The sequence below is a fragment of the Marmota monax genome, unplaced genomic scaffold (genome assembly GCF_021218885.2).
Source record: "Marmota monax isolate L192 unplaced genomic scaffold, Marmota_monax_Labrador192_F-V1.1 WCK01_AAM20220418_F8-fsc00061, whole genome shotgun sequence".
Taxonomy (NCBI): domain Eukaryota; kingdom Metazoa; phylum Chordata; class Mammalia; order Rodentia; family Sciuridae; genus Marmota; species Marmota monax.
In genome coordinates, this window is record NW_026695230.1 from 17,972,196 (window position 1) to 17,989,993 (window position 17,798).

Genomic DNA, 17,798 nt, shown 5'->3' on the forward strand with positions numbered 1-17,798 from the left:
AGTATGACCACGTAGAGGACGAAGAGACCATGATGGGTACGGTTTTCTTTTTGCAAAATTCACTATGGAGCTTTGTCCCCTGTTCTGATCTTTTTCCACAGAGGCAGAGAGCCAAGTATGGCTAGGTCAAGCTGCTTGCTGATATGCACAGCCATGAAGCAGGTTTTCTTGGCTCACTCAGGGCCTAGGTGCCCATGGGGTTATAGATAATGGTGACAGTGGCTTCTGCTTGCCCTTGAGACTCTCAACCCAAATGCCTCTCATTTCTGTAAGGGCCAGCCTATTCTTGGAAGATAATCTCTTACCCTTTCTTGGACATATCCTTCCCCATTTCTCCCTTCCTTTGTGAACAGAGTAGGTGTTGATCTCTATTACGAATCTGAATCCCTTATGCTTATCTGCTAGGCCCACAGTTTGACTTCAGTGGTGCAGGTCTATTGAGACAGACCCCAGATCCTGGCACTCTGAGATCTCTCTCCTGAGGCCTGCCTCTAGGTGAGTACACTTATATATATACTGTGAACCCTACAGACAAGTGACATAGCCAAACCTCCCTTGTGCCAGACCACAGAACGGGGCAGAAATCACAGGCACTCTGTTACCCTTAGAATGGTACCTGTCCCCACAGGACCCCAGCCAACAATAGCCCAGAAGCTCTCTCCCTGACCATTAGGGCAAAGTATGCGGCCTCACTACAGAAGTAAGAACTGTGTAGCAAGAGGCCTGAGATAGCCAGGCAGACTAGCAGGCAGGCAGAGATGGGTGCTCTGGGTACCTGCAAGTGCCAGGCCTCATTAAACCCAGGGGTCATATTCTACTTTAAAGGCAGTCCCTAAGAGAACTAAAGTGATCTACCTTTAGAAACTGAGAAAGTTTAAGCAGAAAACTGAAGAACTTCCAAAACCAGTGCAGGATTTCACTGTTGATGCAGGAAAAGACAGCAGTAATCTCGTCTTGGCCAAACTAAGCTACTCTTTCCTTACCAGCCAAATCAGAATAACAAAATATTCCCCATTGGGTTATTTTTTGAATTAATGAAAAAAAGTCTGAAAAGGGATCAGTACACTCCAGCACACAGTTGGAACTCCATACCTGGCAACTATTAAATAGCCTAGAGCATCTCACAGGTCTATGAGCCAAGGCAAAGAGCTTGGGTAATTTAAGAAGAAAAGAGCCACTTGGTTTACAACAAGGTGGTATGCACAACTTCAAAGGTTTCACCAAGACAGGACTTGCTTGAGTGGAGCACTGTGATAGAAGGTTTTGGGCTACTGAACAAACACAATGCTCTTAGAATTGGTGACTGTGAAACATAGCACATCCAAGGCCATCATCAGACATCAACAGACAGGTGGGCAGATGGACCCCATCATCCAGGTTGGTCCTGACTAGCTATAAGATCTTGAAAGAGTCAGGCACAGTGGCATATGCCTGTAATCCCACAGCTCAGGAGGCTGAAACAGGAGGATCATGAGTTCAAAGCCAGCCTCAGCAAAAGCAATCTGTCAACTCAGTGCCACCCTGTCTCTAAATAAAATACAAAATAGGGCTGGGGATGTGGCTCAGTGGTTGATGCCCTTGAGTTCAATCCCCAGTTACTGCCCCCCCCAAAAAAAAAAATTCTGGGAGACTTACTTACCTCTCTCTGCCTCCTTTTTATCATTTATGAAATGGTTAAGCAAGTTATTTTACATTTATATGTTAGAATATTAGGGAGATATTAACATCATGTTCAGTATTTTCTTTCACTATATGGGAAATTGCAAAATTTTAAATTAAAAAAAGGTAAAAAATTGTATATAAATTATCAACATCAGAAACAGAGAGAGAAAGGAAAAAAAAAAAACAGAGAGGGAAGACACAAAAAGAAAGAAAAAACTATCTGGAAGGAAATATTAACAGGGTACCTCCTAGGACGGCTGAGCATTTTTTATTTCTTTATTTTTTGGTATTGAGGATTAAACCCAGGAGCGCTTAACCACTGAGTACATCCCCAGAACTTTCTTATTTTTTTATTATGAGACAGGGTCTTTCTTGCCCACGTCCCGCATAGGTAGTGGGAATGGGGTTCCCCTCGGTGGAATGGACTGGCTGAGAAATAAAAGCTAAGAGAAATAAAACTTAAAAAAAAAAAAAAAAAACCACAGAACACAGAAAGTCGTTTCAAAAGCAGGGAGAGGACAGGCAAGCTGATCAGACTTCTAGACAAAATGAGGCCCATGCCTGCTTTATTTATATTGGGAAACATCAAAGAGATTCTACAGAATGTTCTTTTCCAAAAAAGATTAAAGGTGGGCTGTTCAGTTCCTAATGGGTTCTACCCATCTCTGGAACTACTATAAGAAATCTTCCTAGCAGAGCAGAGGGAAAGGTCACGTGCATTGGGCAATCTGTGGCCGTGGGAGAGCCATGGAAAGTTCCCAATCCCAGGCCTCTCTCTCCCTGGCTTCCATACTGAAAGAAGATCCATGTATTTCACAAATGGCTTCTTGCAGGTCTCACAACATTGCTTAGGGCTTCACTAAGTTGCTGAGAAAGGCTTTGAACTTGCGATCCTCTTGCCTCAGCCTCCCAAGTTGCTGGGATTACAGGAGTGTGCCACAATGCCTGGCCAATTCCTTTAATTTTTTTTATGGTGTGAAAACTCTTTGTGAAAGTATCATTAGCAATTAACTTGTAGAAAAATAAAAATACAAACTGTAGTTTAATAAAACTCTAAGAAATACTTTTAAAACTCTAATAAGTGAAAATTAAAATGCCTACAGGGACCATCCAGTAACAACTGTGGGTGGCACTGCAGAATCCTAGGGAAAGGCAGGTGTGTCATCTAGCCAAGGGGAAAGGCTACCAGGCTCCCCCCAGCAGGAATGTTTTCCAGGGTTGTGAAGAGCTTCCTCTACCTCCTTAAAAAAAGCCCAACTGTATTTTTTTTTTTTTTACTGAAACCTAATATTTGCACATCTTTATAGGGTATAGCCTGATAAGTATGATACTTTGATATGTATATAGAATGTATAATAATCAAATCATGGTATAAGAAATTTCATCTCACATGTTAACCATTTTTGTGTTGGAAACTTTTGTACTCTTCTAGTTTTTTGAAATATATTATAGATTGCTGTACATTAAATTCCTTTAAGAACTAAAAACAGCCTAACTGTATTTTAATGTGAAATTTCCTGATGTTTAAATGAAATTAGTTTGGCATTTTAAAATATAATATGCAGGCAAAAAAAAATTGTGAGCTAAATTCAACTAGTTTTAATCTCCACACTGCAAACAGAAGAAATAAAGGAAGGGAATATATTTTATTTCACAATAGAATTTATTCATGGTGTCCTTTACATAGCAACCTCTCCAAGTTTAATAGAAATGTGATTTGATGGAAAAAAAACTCAAAGTTTATATCATTTTAGGAATAGATTCATTCCTAAATATAATGCATGTGACTTTTTGAAAAATTAATTATAAAAGGGGACTGCTAAGTTTAAAACAATGCACACAATATAACACTGATGCTCATGTGCTTTATGACTAACCACTCTCTGGCTCACTCAGTTTCTCACTCCCTTCTGGCCCCTTCTCAGTGAATGTCAGCTATGTACTAAGAGGAAGTAAACTCATTACTATATTTCAGCAGCTCATCATCTCCCAGGCTCTCCATGAGGAGCCACCCTGGATCCAATCCATCTGTTGCACAAGCTAGAGGGGTTGATTTGCATTTTCAAACTTAGGCTGCTGGAAACCCTGAGGTTTTGAGATACTGGGGATTGAACCCAGGGCCTCAGGCATGTTAGGCAAGTACTCAACCCAGCCGGAAACCCTGGGTTTGAACCATAATCCTCCCCACAGAACCCCTCCCTGTGAGCATCACATCTGCCTTTTACCTTAGTGGCCTTCAGCTTCCATTCATATTGATTCCGTTCATTTTCCAACTCTTCCACTTTGATTTTGAGGTGCTTGAGCTCTTGTAGTAATTCCTAGAAGGAAGGGGGAGAAAGACAAAGTTCTAATGTTTAAAGGGCAGGCTCTGAGTCTCCAAACCTGGTTAAGTTCATGCAAAGACAATGCCAGGGGCAGCAGTAACCACATCAAGCTCTACACTGCAGCGTCCATTTTTAAACAGTTTGTGTTTCAGGCAAAGCTTTGTGGCTGTGTTAAAAACAAAGGCCACAGAGCTCCAGGTATAAGAAAACTGTTGTTTTATTTTTAGAACTTGCTCTGTCTGCCCTTTTCTCTACATTTATGTCCTATGTGGGGTATACCCAATTCATGCACAGGTGTGTAGGGAGCCTGGAAAGTAAGACTCAAGCATGAGAGGACCAGAGATGCCAAACAAAAGTGTTTTTTTTCCCCCCTCGCAATTTAGGCAAAGGAGCAGGAAGCGGGTTAATTGCGAGCATCTCTCTGTGCTGAAGTTGGAGGAACAGCAGGTAGGGCAGAGTAGAGATCAGTGACCCTCGCAGGTTTCACAGAGGAAGTGAAAGCAGGATAGAAATGACACACCAAGAGAACAAATGCTAAGTGTCAAATGTAGACACCCAGTATGGAGTTTTAATTCAGAGTAGGAGGTTAGTATGAAAAAAGAAGAGAGCAAAAAGGTACATGGGGGTTAGGAGAAAGGCAGAAGACAGAAAGGGAGACAACCTATTATTGTGTTGGGCTGGATGGGTGTCAGCACACAGTGGGAGATGAGGCTGGGAAGATGGGGCTTTATTATAAAGGCTTTCAGATGAAACTATAAGGAATTCTGATGCCATCCTTTGAATGGTAGGAAGCCACTGACAGTGGCTGAGTGGAGAAAGGATATTAAAACAACTTGCCTGTGTTCATATAGCTAGCAAGTGGTAGAGCTGGAATTCAAGCCCATATCTTCTGACGTTAGGGCCCTTGCTTTTTAAATTACTCCAATAAGAAGATATCACTAAGCTTTGTGGTCTTGAACCAAGATTCCCTATCAGATGAACTGGCATAAAAATCATTATCTCCATAGGCTTTCTGAATTCCAAACTCACATCACAAGCTTCCTACTTAACATTTCCATGCAGATGTTACCCAGGCATCTCAGAACTGTCATGTTCCAAGTGGAATTCTTAATTCCCCATCTTAGTCATTTGTTTCATCCATCTATTTGCCTGAGCAATTGGTATCTCTTTCTCCCTCTTCCCTTACATATGTAATTTATTTCCAGGCCTTTATCAGTTTCACTTCCAAAAGAATAACCGGAATATCTCATTTCTCTCCTATAGCAATGAATGTTGGTAGCCTCACAGTCTCTTCATTGATTGTTCCTTTGTTGCAATCAATGACTTCTACAGCATCCAGGGGAACAATAGGATTAAAACACAAATCTGTTCACCATATTCCCTTGCTTCTCAAAGTTCATAAACTAATGCAGTCAGCCTAGCCTGCCCTCTTCCTGATCTCTTTCTCCATGTGATTGTTATTAGCTAGTTCGCCTATACTTTAAATCTACTAAGTGTTTACCAGCAGGTTCTGGTACATAGTAGATATGCATTATTTATCAATGAATGAACACCTGAGTTCTTTGCATTCTGAAACACTCTGCTGCAAAGTGACATTGCTTACACTTAAATTTTGTAGGGGAACTTGTTAAGATTGCCTTATAGCTGAGGTGAACATTGGTAACACCTGTTTAAAAAGAAAAAAATGTCTTATAAACTCAAGTTATTGTGTCCATGATCCACATTGTTAGACTTCAAGGTCTCAGTCGCCTGTTTCAACTTTCAACAACTAGGAACATTATTGGTCCTGCCTGTGGTGCTCCAATCCCTCCAATCCCTACAATGGGGGTTCTTCTGTTGTTCCTGAGAGGGCATGACAGATGGCACAATAGGAAAAGTAGAGGATACCACTATGGGGACGCAGAGGTTATGCTCTCCACGCTCTTGTGACTTCTTTGGCATATGGCCCCAGGCATGACCTCCAGGTCATGAAATTACTCTAATGTGATTATGTGGGGTATCTTTTTTCCTGGAAATTCAGGTGATGATTTGTTATCAGCAAATGAAAATTTGTGTTCTATTTTCCCACTAGGGCTAAACCTCTTTAAACATAATTTGATTCTTTTTCATAATACTGTTTTTTCCTTTAAAAAAGGAGAATCATGTGAAATGCAGTTCCATTTAATCTTCCAGTGCAGGAGGAAGAATGTGACTGAATCTTGGGGCGGAGACTCCCAAGATTACCTTTTGCATAGATACCCCATTACTCAGAGAATCTGACACACCTCATTCCTGTTGGAGGGCTGACTCACTTGCTCAGACCATGCTTAGTAAGGTTCTCAGAGCTCACCTCACATCACAAGAGGACTGAACAGTCCAATCTCTGATCCAAGTTAATACCAGATCCATGCTAAGCCACTGCACTCTGTACTGGTTAGAAGAGAAACCCCAGCCCTCCAGCAATGAAATGCCCCACACACGCATGCTCTGATATACTTAAGTATGTTCCTACAGGTGAACCCTCCCAAGGGGCACAGTTCTGGCTGCAGGGCTGGGGCTCAGCCATACAGCTGCTGGCCGCCACCTCCTCAGAGTGGTCCCTACTGAGTAAGAGGCGCTCTTGGATCTGCCTGTGGATGTCCATCTGCAGCCTACACATCTGCTCCTGCAGCTCACTGATCACATTCAGAACTGACTGTGGGAAGGAAGAGAAAGAAGAGAAAAGCACTCAAGGTCAGTGAACAGAGGCAGAACTCCTGTGGAGAGCAACATGGAAGGAAGTATACAGAGGGTAAGCAGCGGGTGCCCCCAATAGTCACTGTCCATGGTAGATCATTCTCTTCTCAGGAACCAAAAGACGTGGCATTTTTCCTGAGACTTGCTGTATCTATAGCCTTTCTTCCAGTTTGAGCAAACTCCTGACACCTCCTTTGTGCTATGTTGAATGGCCATCCTTCCATGTCAACATCTGAGATGAACAGTCTTTGAGATTGCTTCACCCAAGCAGAAGCAACAGCAAAGACAGGCACATAATAGGGGCACAAAGAAAGACACCTCCCTTCCACACAAGTGTCCATGCTACACATGCTAACTCCCCCATGCACACAGCCAAACGTGTCAACAGCCATGTACAAGTGACCTACACATTAGGCATGACGCATACATGATAACGTGTCCCCAACCCTATGCTCATTCAGATGTCAATAGACCTATTTTAGCACCCAGTCTATATTTCTTTGCCTTGTCCAAAAGACCATCCCAAGCAAAGTTTTGCAATGCCCCACTGAAGTGTGGACCTTCCTGGTCTACAACCATAAGACACACTCCCAACCACACCAATGAGGTCGAATTTGAAGTGATTCACTCGTAGTGGACACAGATTCCTACTTTTTCTTATAGTTTCCCATAAATCATTAGAGGGCTGACTCCAAACCCAATAAAGCAAGTTTTACAGAACCCATCTAAATTTTTATTTTCACTATTTTAAAAATCAAGAAGGGTTCACTTTTAGTTTCCCAGCAACTCACTTGATTTTCCTTAACTCCTTCAAAAGTCACTTGCAAAAAACAGCTTTGGGACTGCTGTCCTAAGTTCTTTGCACCTGTCAGAGGCATTAGAAGGATCAAGCCTATTCTTCTTTGATCTTATTAAAAATAAAACCATACCTTTTAAAAAGACTTTCTATTGTCCTCAGCAGCACTATTCTTTGTTGGGAGTTTGCCCTTCCTGATACTGGTCATGCAGGTGCACTTTTATTTGTCTAGTAAATTTCCTTTCTATCTTTTGTATAGGTCCCTTTAAAATCTAGTTTCTCTCAAGGTATTGTTAAGTCCTTCCTTTTTATTGATACTATCTGTGAGGTGGCACAGTGAGAACTATATTATTTTTTTCAGCAGCTCAATATCATTGAATCTTCTCTTCTAGAGTTCCCCAGATTCTTTATTTCTAAACTTTCAAAGTGCATGTCTGTCTGTGCCTAGTTTTCACCTTGCTCAATTACATGAACTTTCAAATAAAAATGACCACTCACTCTTAACACACGTTTCCTTCTTAAAGCACTTTCTCCCTTTGCTTCAAATTTGTAGCTAGAAGGGCAGCTTTCCCAGTTTTATATTATTCCTTTTTAGGTAGATCCTAATAAATGAAAAAAAAAACTTTCAAATACTTCAGTATTCAAGTGAAGACTTTTTAGGAATTATCCAAATAATTGTTGCCCCTTTCCCTCCATTACTGCCCCTTGTCTGTATCTGATCAGTTTGGGGATGTATAACAGAAATGTATCTATTTTTCTTCCTCTGCTTTGTGTGACAATGTGATACACCCAACACTGCCAAGCCATAACCCTTAGTTCTCCCTAACCACATGTTGTTATTGTTTCCTGGTATGTGTGTATCATCACATGTGACACTTAAATTTAGCTTTCTAATTCTTTATCTTCAGGGCTGGCCCATCTCCTCTCTTACCATAAATGTTTTTCTCCCACCTCACAAACTCTTTTAAAGCTGTTTTTTGCAAGTGACTTATCCATTCTTGGGTCCCACATCATGATGTTCAGGTTATATTTATGAGATTGTAATTGCTGTTCTATGTTGTAATCTCAGTTTATGCAGTTTGTTAATCCTGCTTTGCCAATCATCAAAGTTCATTTTTAAGGTTCTTTTCTATGTGAAACTACTCAGGACCTCCCACAATCATAGCTTTTCCTTCCCTTCCTACTAGTTAAACTGGTTCACAATTATCCTTAGTTTTTTTCTTTTCCTCTTCCTTTATTCCAATTTAATATTGTCCTGGCATTTTATTGATGGTAGAAATAACCTCTATATTGGGGCTGGGATTGTGGCTCAGCGGTAGAGCACTCCCCTAGCGTGGGTGGGACCCAGGTTCGATCCTCAGCACCACATAAATGATGTTGTGTCCATCTACACCTAAAAAAATAAATATATTAAAAAAGAAATAACCTCTATACTCTATAGACAGCAATTTGGAAATATATCAAGTGCATGTACTCTTGACCCATCATTTCCACTTCAAGAGCCTCACACACGTTTGAGATTATTCGCTAAAAGTATTATGTGTAACCACAAAAACTTGGAAACAAATGTCTACCAAAGAGAACTGGTTAAATTCATTAAGGCATAGTCCGTAGAAAATATGCAGACATAAGTATATATGAGGAAGTTTTTGTTGTTCTTATTATACTTAGTATGAAAAGAACTCTAAGACTGGTACATTTTTAAAAGAAAGGTTTAGAATAGTGAGAATTTGTAAACTCTCTCTGTGTGTGTGTGTGTGTGTGTGTGTATGTGTCTCCACAGGAACTGCTTGTCCGTGCATAAAATAACTGCAAAGATACAAAACAAACTGATACCATTGGATCCTGACTGCTGGCTATCAGACAGGTATAGAAGGAGACCTTTTGCTATATATCCTCTTGATTCTTGAATTTTGAATGATTGAAGTATATTTCTTATACTAATGAAAAAAGTATATTTATAAAAGCAAGAATAATAAAAATCTTCTTCCCAGGCCTGTCCATGTCTGAGCACATAAAATGTTCCAAGCTCTTGCTCTGTGGCCAGAGTCCATCATTCTGATTGCTCCTGCTGAGAAAGTGAAATCCCTCCCTTCTAAGGTCCTAACCACATGAAGAAGGAATGATAACCTCACCACCACCTGGGTTGTAGGCCTTCCCATGTTCAGCCAGGAAAACCTAAAGATTCTTTCTAGTTCTCTTCCTGTTCACATAAATCCCTGATAAATTGGGATAACTCCATTTGTCAGCACTCCTGGATCCCTGCTCCCCTCTTAACAGGCAGCTCTGGCAGCTATGCTCAGAACTCACTGGGTCCCACAATGGGATTCAGATGCAGGCTCCCCACACATCCCTTCTCCAATACCCTTTTGATTAATATGCCTCTGAAATGTCTTTGATCTGCGGTACCATACAGAGGCTTCCTTTGCCCCTGAGTCTTTCTGTGTGTGTGTGTGTGTGTGTCTCCACATGAATTGCTTGTTCATGCATAAAATAACTGCAAAGATACAAAACAAACTGATAACATTGGATCCTGACTTCTGGCTATCAGACGATGTAGAAAGAGACCTTTTGCTATATCTTGAATTTTGAATGACTGGGGAATATTTCTTATATTCATGTTATATCATATTCATATTTCAAGTTATATAATCCTAAATCTGGCACTAACTTTCCATCTTCTGTAATCTTGCTTTTCAGGAGTAAATCTAATTAATTAAATCTTGGATACCCTAATATAGCCCAGAACCATTGCAAAAGGTTGGAGAGAAAAGGTAAAATAAATAGGAAACTCAATATTCACCCTTAGCTCCTGTGAGCCACTACATAGCAACCCCTAAACCGGACTGGCCATCAAAAAAATCTGTGCCTCCAAGTCCTCAGGTCTTACTGAGTGGCCACCAGAAATCATTTCCACAACTCAGAGCAGACTTAAGAACCGTGGCTTAAGGGTATGATCAGAACCAGAGCAGAAAGAGCAGTCTGCAGCACTCTTGTTAACAGCAGCTTCTTTTTTTCATTGAAACATAAAATGGAATTTGAGGATAAAGCTGGAGCTATCCTGAGGAAGTTTACTTCAGTTCTGGCTACTTAAAAAAAAAAAAAAAAAAAAAAGTCCTGTCTTTTCCAAACCACAAGCAATCAGCCCTTAGGCTAAATACATTCACTGGAAAAATACAGCAGCAGTATAGGAAGGAAAGCAGCATTCCCTTTATTTATACAATTACAACCTCTGATGACCTGAGCTAGCAAAATGTCTCACTCAAAATAAACATCTCCATCACATGACCGCAGTGCAGCTTCAGCAACACTCATAATTTTAAGTCCCTGTGCTCCAGTAGCTACAGAGAGAGGCAGAGGACCTGAGCATACTAGCAAAGAGCATGCTCAGTTACAAGAATGAGGAATTTATTTCAGGTCATGTGGCTGCTCACTGAATATCACAGGTTTAAACAGTCTACAGAATTCCTCCACATGGAAACCTAATATTTGTACTAGCAATGGGGAAGGGCTGTGATCTGGTAAAACAGGGGCTAAAAACAGGGTCTGTGTTGCCTCTTGCCAAAACTGCCTGATGGAAAACCAACAACATAAAGCTCAGATTATAAAATAACGCTTCAGAAATGAAAGAAAGAAAGATAAGAGAGAAAGAGAGAGAGAGAGAGAGAGAGAGAGAGAGAGAGAGAGAGAGAGAAGTAAAATGACTGCTTTAGCAATATATAACCCAGAAGTGGGAGCTCTCCTTTCTTTCTGATTTCCCCTACAAAGGGACTGAGTGGCTGCCACATTAACTGCATTTTTCCACAGGTGGACTGACTCTCCACTCACACATCCCACATATGTAATCCATATACTGACTGGTGTACAACCAGGCAAGTGATCAAAATTGGCCCAAAGAGATGCAACCCTAGCGCTTTTTCTGGAATCTTTAAGAAAAAGAATGTCCGCAGGGGCTGCCAGCCTGGCAGGACATCAATGCACAGCTACTGACAGCATCTTTGTTACCAGATGGGAGAGACTTTCTGAGAATAAAAGAAAACTAAGTGATACAGTAAAACTGATTTTTAGTGACTCTGTGAGATTACCCTGATCTAGTCATATCAGACTTTTTAAATCCCAGACTTTTCAAGCTGTGTGACATAACAACTCTCTCTTCTTTTTTTAAGTGTCTTTGAGTTGACTTTCTGCAACTTTAAGCCTTCTCACTAAGCTTTACTGAATTCTGCCTCCAAAGCCCTAATGTATATTCACATGTAATTACATATCTTTAAATATTGGTAAAGTGACAAAATCAGAATAAAACCCAACTGCTTTTCTATGAACATTTAAGACACAGTCCATTTGATTAATAAATACTTCATACAGATTGGTTTTTTTGTGTCTGAGACCTCTGAGGCATGTAAATATGTATTCAAGTCTACATTTCCGTTTCTAACATGCTAACAATGCTATCAGTAAGTGATCAATAAAAACTGGCTACTACTATGTGTCCTGCACTGAGTTAAGGACTGCACATACATGATCCCACTCACTCCTCAGGACAACCAAAGAAATAGCAAGTATTGCTATCTCTATCATTTTACAGGAGAAGAAATAGGGATTTGGGAGTGAAATTACTTGGCCAATATCATAAAGCTTCTGAGTAGCTTAGCATAGGTCAAAGCTGGAGCTCTGAGTCTACAGCTTGTACTCTTAATCACTAGAAGCCACTGTTTCAGCTTACTAGAGATATCCTCCTTTGGCAACTAACTACACTTCTTACTAAATATAAGGAGTGGGTTTTCAAACGTAATGTAAAGAATATGCCTACACATTGAAGTGTCCCAATTGCCAGCATTTACCCAGCAAACAGAAATATGGCATGTGTCAGTGCAAACAATGTTGATGCCTTTCAGAATGGAAAAATATGCATGTTTAGAGTTTTAAGAAGCCTAGAGATGAAGGTAAACCAAGTACATACAAAATGCCAAATTCTAAACATGCATACTATGATAGGCACTTAACTTTTGTAAGTTTATTTGGTCTTCACCACAAAGTTATCCATTTTATAGATAAAGAAAATGAAGTTTAGAGAGATTAAGTAACTAAATTATTGAAGTTCATAGAGCTACTGAGCAGATATATATGAGTAAATCTGCCTAGGTTTTTTTGAAACCAAAACCTATCTTCATTTGTACCTCATAATGCTGGGTGTAAAAGATTTGAAGGTAAAGACATATGAAGGTGGCTGTCTAAGGTTAAAACAGGCTGTTCTCTCAAATAAAAATGCTACAGAGCCTAACCCTCTCTAAACCTTTATCCAAAAAGGAGTCTGGCATGCTGTAACTAATGGCAAATGGGGCCTAAAAAACAAAAGTAAGAAAATATTCTTTTAGACAAGGCGTATGCACGGGCACACCCATATGACCCATCAGGAGAAAAGAAACATGCAATCTGAGGGCTCCATCTGGATCAGTGAAATGTATGTAAACAAAATGTCTCTAGACTCTCTGGATATAGTGACAGTGGCCTGTTGGGAAGCTGTACTTCATCCCAGTACATTGTCACTAACTTGGTTCTTACAGAAGACATTTGTGTCCCTCCATGTTTGTCTGATCCTTCCCTCATTACTGCATGCCTTTCCATCCTTGTCAGCAGTTTGAGGGAGGATAAAAACTTAGAGCCAATACTGGGTGGTTTGGGTATTGCTGAAATTTGCAGTCACAGCAAAATCTGATAACTTGATATTAACAAATCATTGTGTCACTAGTTGCATAGATATTCCTGGCACCCAGTGGCTGCCACAATTGGGGTTGACCAGATGGCTGAGTCCATATTAGGATAGTCCCTCCCAGTTCCCTACTTATCCAGGTCTAAGCTTAGTACAATTATAGGACCTTCCAGAATTTGGTGTATCGTACCCACCTCTGCTTTTCTCTGCTTTTCCTCTTGCTCTCTTTGCTCCTTCTCCATGCCAACCAGCTTGAGCTTCAGCTCAGACACTTCAGTCATCAGATCAAGCTTCTGGGTCTCAAGAGATGTGCGACTTAGCAGCTCCTACAAGAAAAACAGATCTCAAATATCATAAACCAACATTGCTACAAGGACAGCTCTAGCTCCATCTATAGATGTAAGGCACACTACAAAACTGAGACTGCTGCATATAACTTCCAGGTCTATTAGAGATGGGCCAGGGCTGACACTGGTTCTCTCAGGGATAGCACATCCCCTGGTGTGACCCACTGTGATTTTTGAAAGACAATATGAATGACAATTATCAAAACACATGTTTCACCACAAAAAAATTCTTGTTAATTATTTCCAAACAGAAAAAAACACATGGGTACTCTCAAAGAATCAACTTCTTCCATCTCTATTTTTAAGACAAATTAGCAGTTCCTCTCTACCATATAAACAAAAATTCACATTAATAATGTCTTTTTCAAAACCAAAGTTTCTAGATCACCTGCTGGGCACAGTCAATATTGAGTCCAATCTCTAGCCATCTCAATATAAGATCTCATTACAGTGAACATAGATGGGATTTAGAATAGAAAGTGGATATTTATAAGTATTTATTTGATAATTGTATAGGAATCTTATTATATGAGATGGATCTTTTCTGAGAAGTACCAAAATTACAATTTGAACATTGTGGTACGTAAACAAGAAGGCTGTTCTTTCCTGATTGTGAGGAGAGATCAAGAAAGTTATTAATAGACCTGCCAATGCTAGAATGGTGACTGACTACAATCAGATATCTCAGATCTTTAACAACAAATTTGTCATAAATACATACACTTATAAAATACACTTACTAAAAAACAAAGGAGATAGTAAAAAATCTGCTGAGGGTTACTAGAAATTATAAAAGACTTCAAAAACCAAAAACACTTCCCAAAGTTCAGGACAACAGATATTTCCATTGGCAAATAGCAATGTCCTGTCATGGTCAAAATCCTGGCACATGGTAGTTCCTGGCAAGGAGAATATTCCTGGCAATCAGGACAGCAACAGATCAAAGTATTAGACAAAAAAGACATAATATCCTTCATTGTTCTACACATTTTGTATCATCTTGGGCATCCCAACCCCAGTATAACAATGGTGATCTCAACATTCTGACCTAACAGTTCTGATTTCATAGATTTAAAACTGTCCTCAGATCATAAATCAAACCAGAGAGGACAAATAGTTTGACTTGGATTACATAATTCCCCAGGTCAAAGGCTGCCAGTACCTGGGAAAAACTGCTCATGTGCTAACCTGAGGGGATGAAAATCTAGAAGTCCATCAACTCAGTGCAATGGATTCTCTGAGCTCTGAGCTGAGGAGGCGGTTTCTTCCTGGACTGGCCAAACTAGAAGCTGACTGACAGGGCAGAGGCAGCAGCTCTGCAGAGCCAGAACTGGGCTACTTGGCTACAAGAAGTCAGGCAGATAAGTGTGTCCAATGCAATGGAGAATTTGGATTTGTTGAGTGCCTTCTCTGTGTCAGATACTGCTGGGTGCTTTCACATACATCCTCTTAATAAATCCTCCTAGGAATTTGACAGTAAATATTAGTATCCCAGTTCTATAGATGAGGAAACAGAACTGTAAAGGGTAAGTAAATCTTTTGGCCAAAGACACATACTAATCATCAGCAGCATTAGTTTTCAAACCCAGTTCTGTTTAATTCCAGAATTCATTTCTGTCTAAGATATCACACTGCTTCCCAAACAGAAAAAAAAAATACAAGAATTTTGAGGGAAAAAAACATATATACATAGTAATAAGCAAATTTGCACTGAGCCAAGGAAATATCCTCTCAGATTGACAAGATTTCATTGAGCCACATACTATCTACCAGGGTCTGATGCTAAGGTTAGGCAGGCTATGGAGGGCCTTAAGCAATTCTTCCCTGGATGGAGGACACACAGAAATTATGAGTTCTCTTGGTCTTGAGTATTTGAATTTCTCAAGATGTAATCATCCCCATATCACCTATTCCCTTACTCCCCTCCTCCTCTTCTTCTTTCTCCCCCTGACCCTTACTTTCTACCATCTCATTGTCTATCTCTTCCCATCTTTCATCTACCTGCCTTGTTTCAAAAATGATTTAAGGCAGTTTGCAAAATAGATATATCCAGGTTAAAAAAAATCCTAAAATTAAAGCAGATAGAAATAGAAGTTGAACTCAAGAGTTACAGTTCGTAGAAAACTCATGCTATAAAGTCCTGTGAACAAATAGGAATGGACTACAATGAATATGCAAGCTTACTTACTGCAATGCAACAGAAAAAAGGAAAAATTATACAAATTAAGGTCCACAAGAACAATTACTTCAGAGATCTAAAAAGAAAAGTTCTCTAGGAGACTTCATTTATATTTTTAAATACTTACCAGAAGCCAACACTTAGGGACATCATGTTAAAATACAGCCCTTGTTGACTATTCGAGTGCTGTAAGATGATATTCATGCAATTTTTCTACTGATGAGCATTCGAGATACTGCTTTGGTGGAATTCAAAAAAGCTTCAGAATGTGTCTCCCTTGAAAGTTAAAAGTCTATTCTACGTCCGCTACTGCCAAAAATCTCTCTAGCTGTTTTAACTACCAGTTGTAATTGGTCATACCAATGTTCTAGCTGATGAGAATAATATTGTAATTGGTTCCAATATCCAGTCCAATTAGCCAGTTTTTCACTTGGTCATGCTCACATTGAAAGTGGACATTCCAGTTGGACATGCTAGTGTTAATTAGAAATCTATTATGATTCACTAATAATAAAGCTTTGGCTTACTGTCTCCTAGCTTATAACTATTAGCATGTTCTTCTACCTGTGATGATCATCTTCCCCTTGTCCTTGTCAATAAATGTTCTAGTACATGAATTCAAAACACAGTCTTCAATAAGCTTACTGCAATCCAGCTCTACTTCACTATCTCCAGACTGAGCAAGGCCTCTTATCACTTATTATGTACTGGAATCTCTAAAAATGTATAACTTAGTAGGAATTAATCACTGACATTCTCAATTACTCCTTCTACTTCCAAAATAAACAGAATCTTGTATTTTCTCACAGTGTGCCATGTTCTTCCCAATCATCTTAAGTGGAGGACACTGTGTTCCCACCAACCCAATTTACTGAACACCTTCGTCCCTGTTCCAAGACTGCTTCCAGACCACTGTTTGTCTCCACTAATCAACGGCATCAACCCTCCTCTTATAAGGCAGCACCATTCAGTTATATTCTCCCCAAATATCCAGAACCAAGACATTCTCTCATTTCCCATCAACAGCTTTCATCAATATCTTTTCTACCTACGTTGGGCACTTTGTGTCTCCTTAGTAGATTCAACATTGTCGTTAATGACTTTTCTGCTCAGTAGTCACATTGACCTTCTGTTCAGCTTCACAGTGAATCTCGGCTCCCACAGGCTTTACTTCTACTTCCTTTTAGCTTCTCAGCAGCATGGCCAAAGCTTGATTCTCATCTTTACCCAGAATGTGTTTTCTCTGCTTCTAAAATCCTCAACTCTGAAATTCCCTCCACTGGCTACAATCTTCTAACCTTTCAACTGCCCTACTTGCTCATTCAATCTCTAATTTCTTCTTCTGTGACCACTAGTTACTTAGTAACTCATTGTTTTCCTGGTTTATCAACTTCCTTTAAGCAGTACTTGTCTCCCTATCCACTAGATTCCGTAAGGTTAGTCATTTCAATTGTACTCTTATTTATACCAAAAAATCCTTCACCCAGCATACCCTACTCTGAAACCTGATGTACTGTGTGTTCATTAGAGCCCAATTCAGCCAAGTCTCAGTCTTTTGTTTGTTTCCATTCCCAATGGCATGACAATTACTAGCAAAAGTCATTTAATGATGGTTTTGAGACAAATTCACACTATCAAATTACAGTCTATCTTCCAATACTGCCTGAAAAATGTTGTGCTCATCTCTGATTCCTTTCAGGGATTTCTCCAAATCTTTTCTGTTCTCAAGCCATAAACCCCACAATGTACCCCTCTCCTCTTCAAATAATTTCTCCTTGTGTTTACTGAAAAGCGAAAAACCAACAGATTATTCATTGAACTTAAATTCTTCCTATTTCAACATTTTCCAGAATCATCTCATTCTTATCTCCTAAAACCCTGTCTTAGAAGTAGCAAGCACTCGGCTCCTTTCCAAGGCTAATGTGCCACAACAGCACATGGCCATCCTCTCTGTCAGGTTCTTTCACTTTTTAGAACAGTTCCCTAACCCAAAAAGTTTCCAGATTGCACAGAAAAATTACGCATCAAAGGATACAGTGCTTCCAGAATTTGTTCCTGAATCGTC

General features: G+C 39.8%; 1 protein-coding gene across 16 annotated transcripts in view; it reads right to left on the reverse strand.

The window, feature by feature from the left end:
• Ppfibp2 (PPFIA binding protein 2) overlaps nt 1-17,798 on the reverse strand; it is a 157,805-nt gene that overhangs the window by 43,387 nt on the left and 96,620 nt on the right. For 12 of the 16 annotated variants that reach the window (XM_058576917.1, XM_058576918.1, XM_058576919.1 and 9 more), the window contains 2 exons: nt 13,402-13,533; nt 3,888-3,980 (listed from right to left, as the gene is read on the reverse strand). In XM_058576917.1, the coding sequence (XP_058432900.1) occupies nt 3,888-3,980; nt 13,402-13,533 (225 nt within the window). Of the gene's footprint in view, nt 1-3,887; nt 3,981-13,401; nt 13,534-15,860; nt 15,972-16,785; nt 17,792-17,798 lie in introns of those variants that run through there. The other 4 variants (XM_058576927.1, XM_058576928.1, XM_058576924.1 and 1 more) reach the window with 4 other exon arrangements.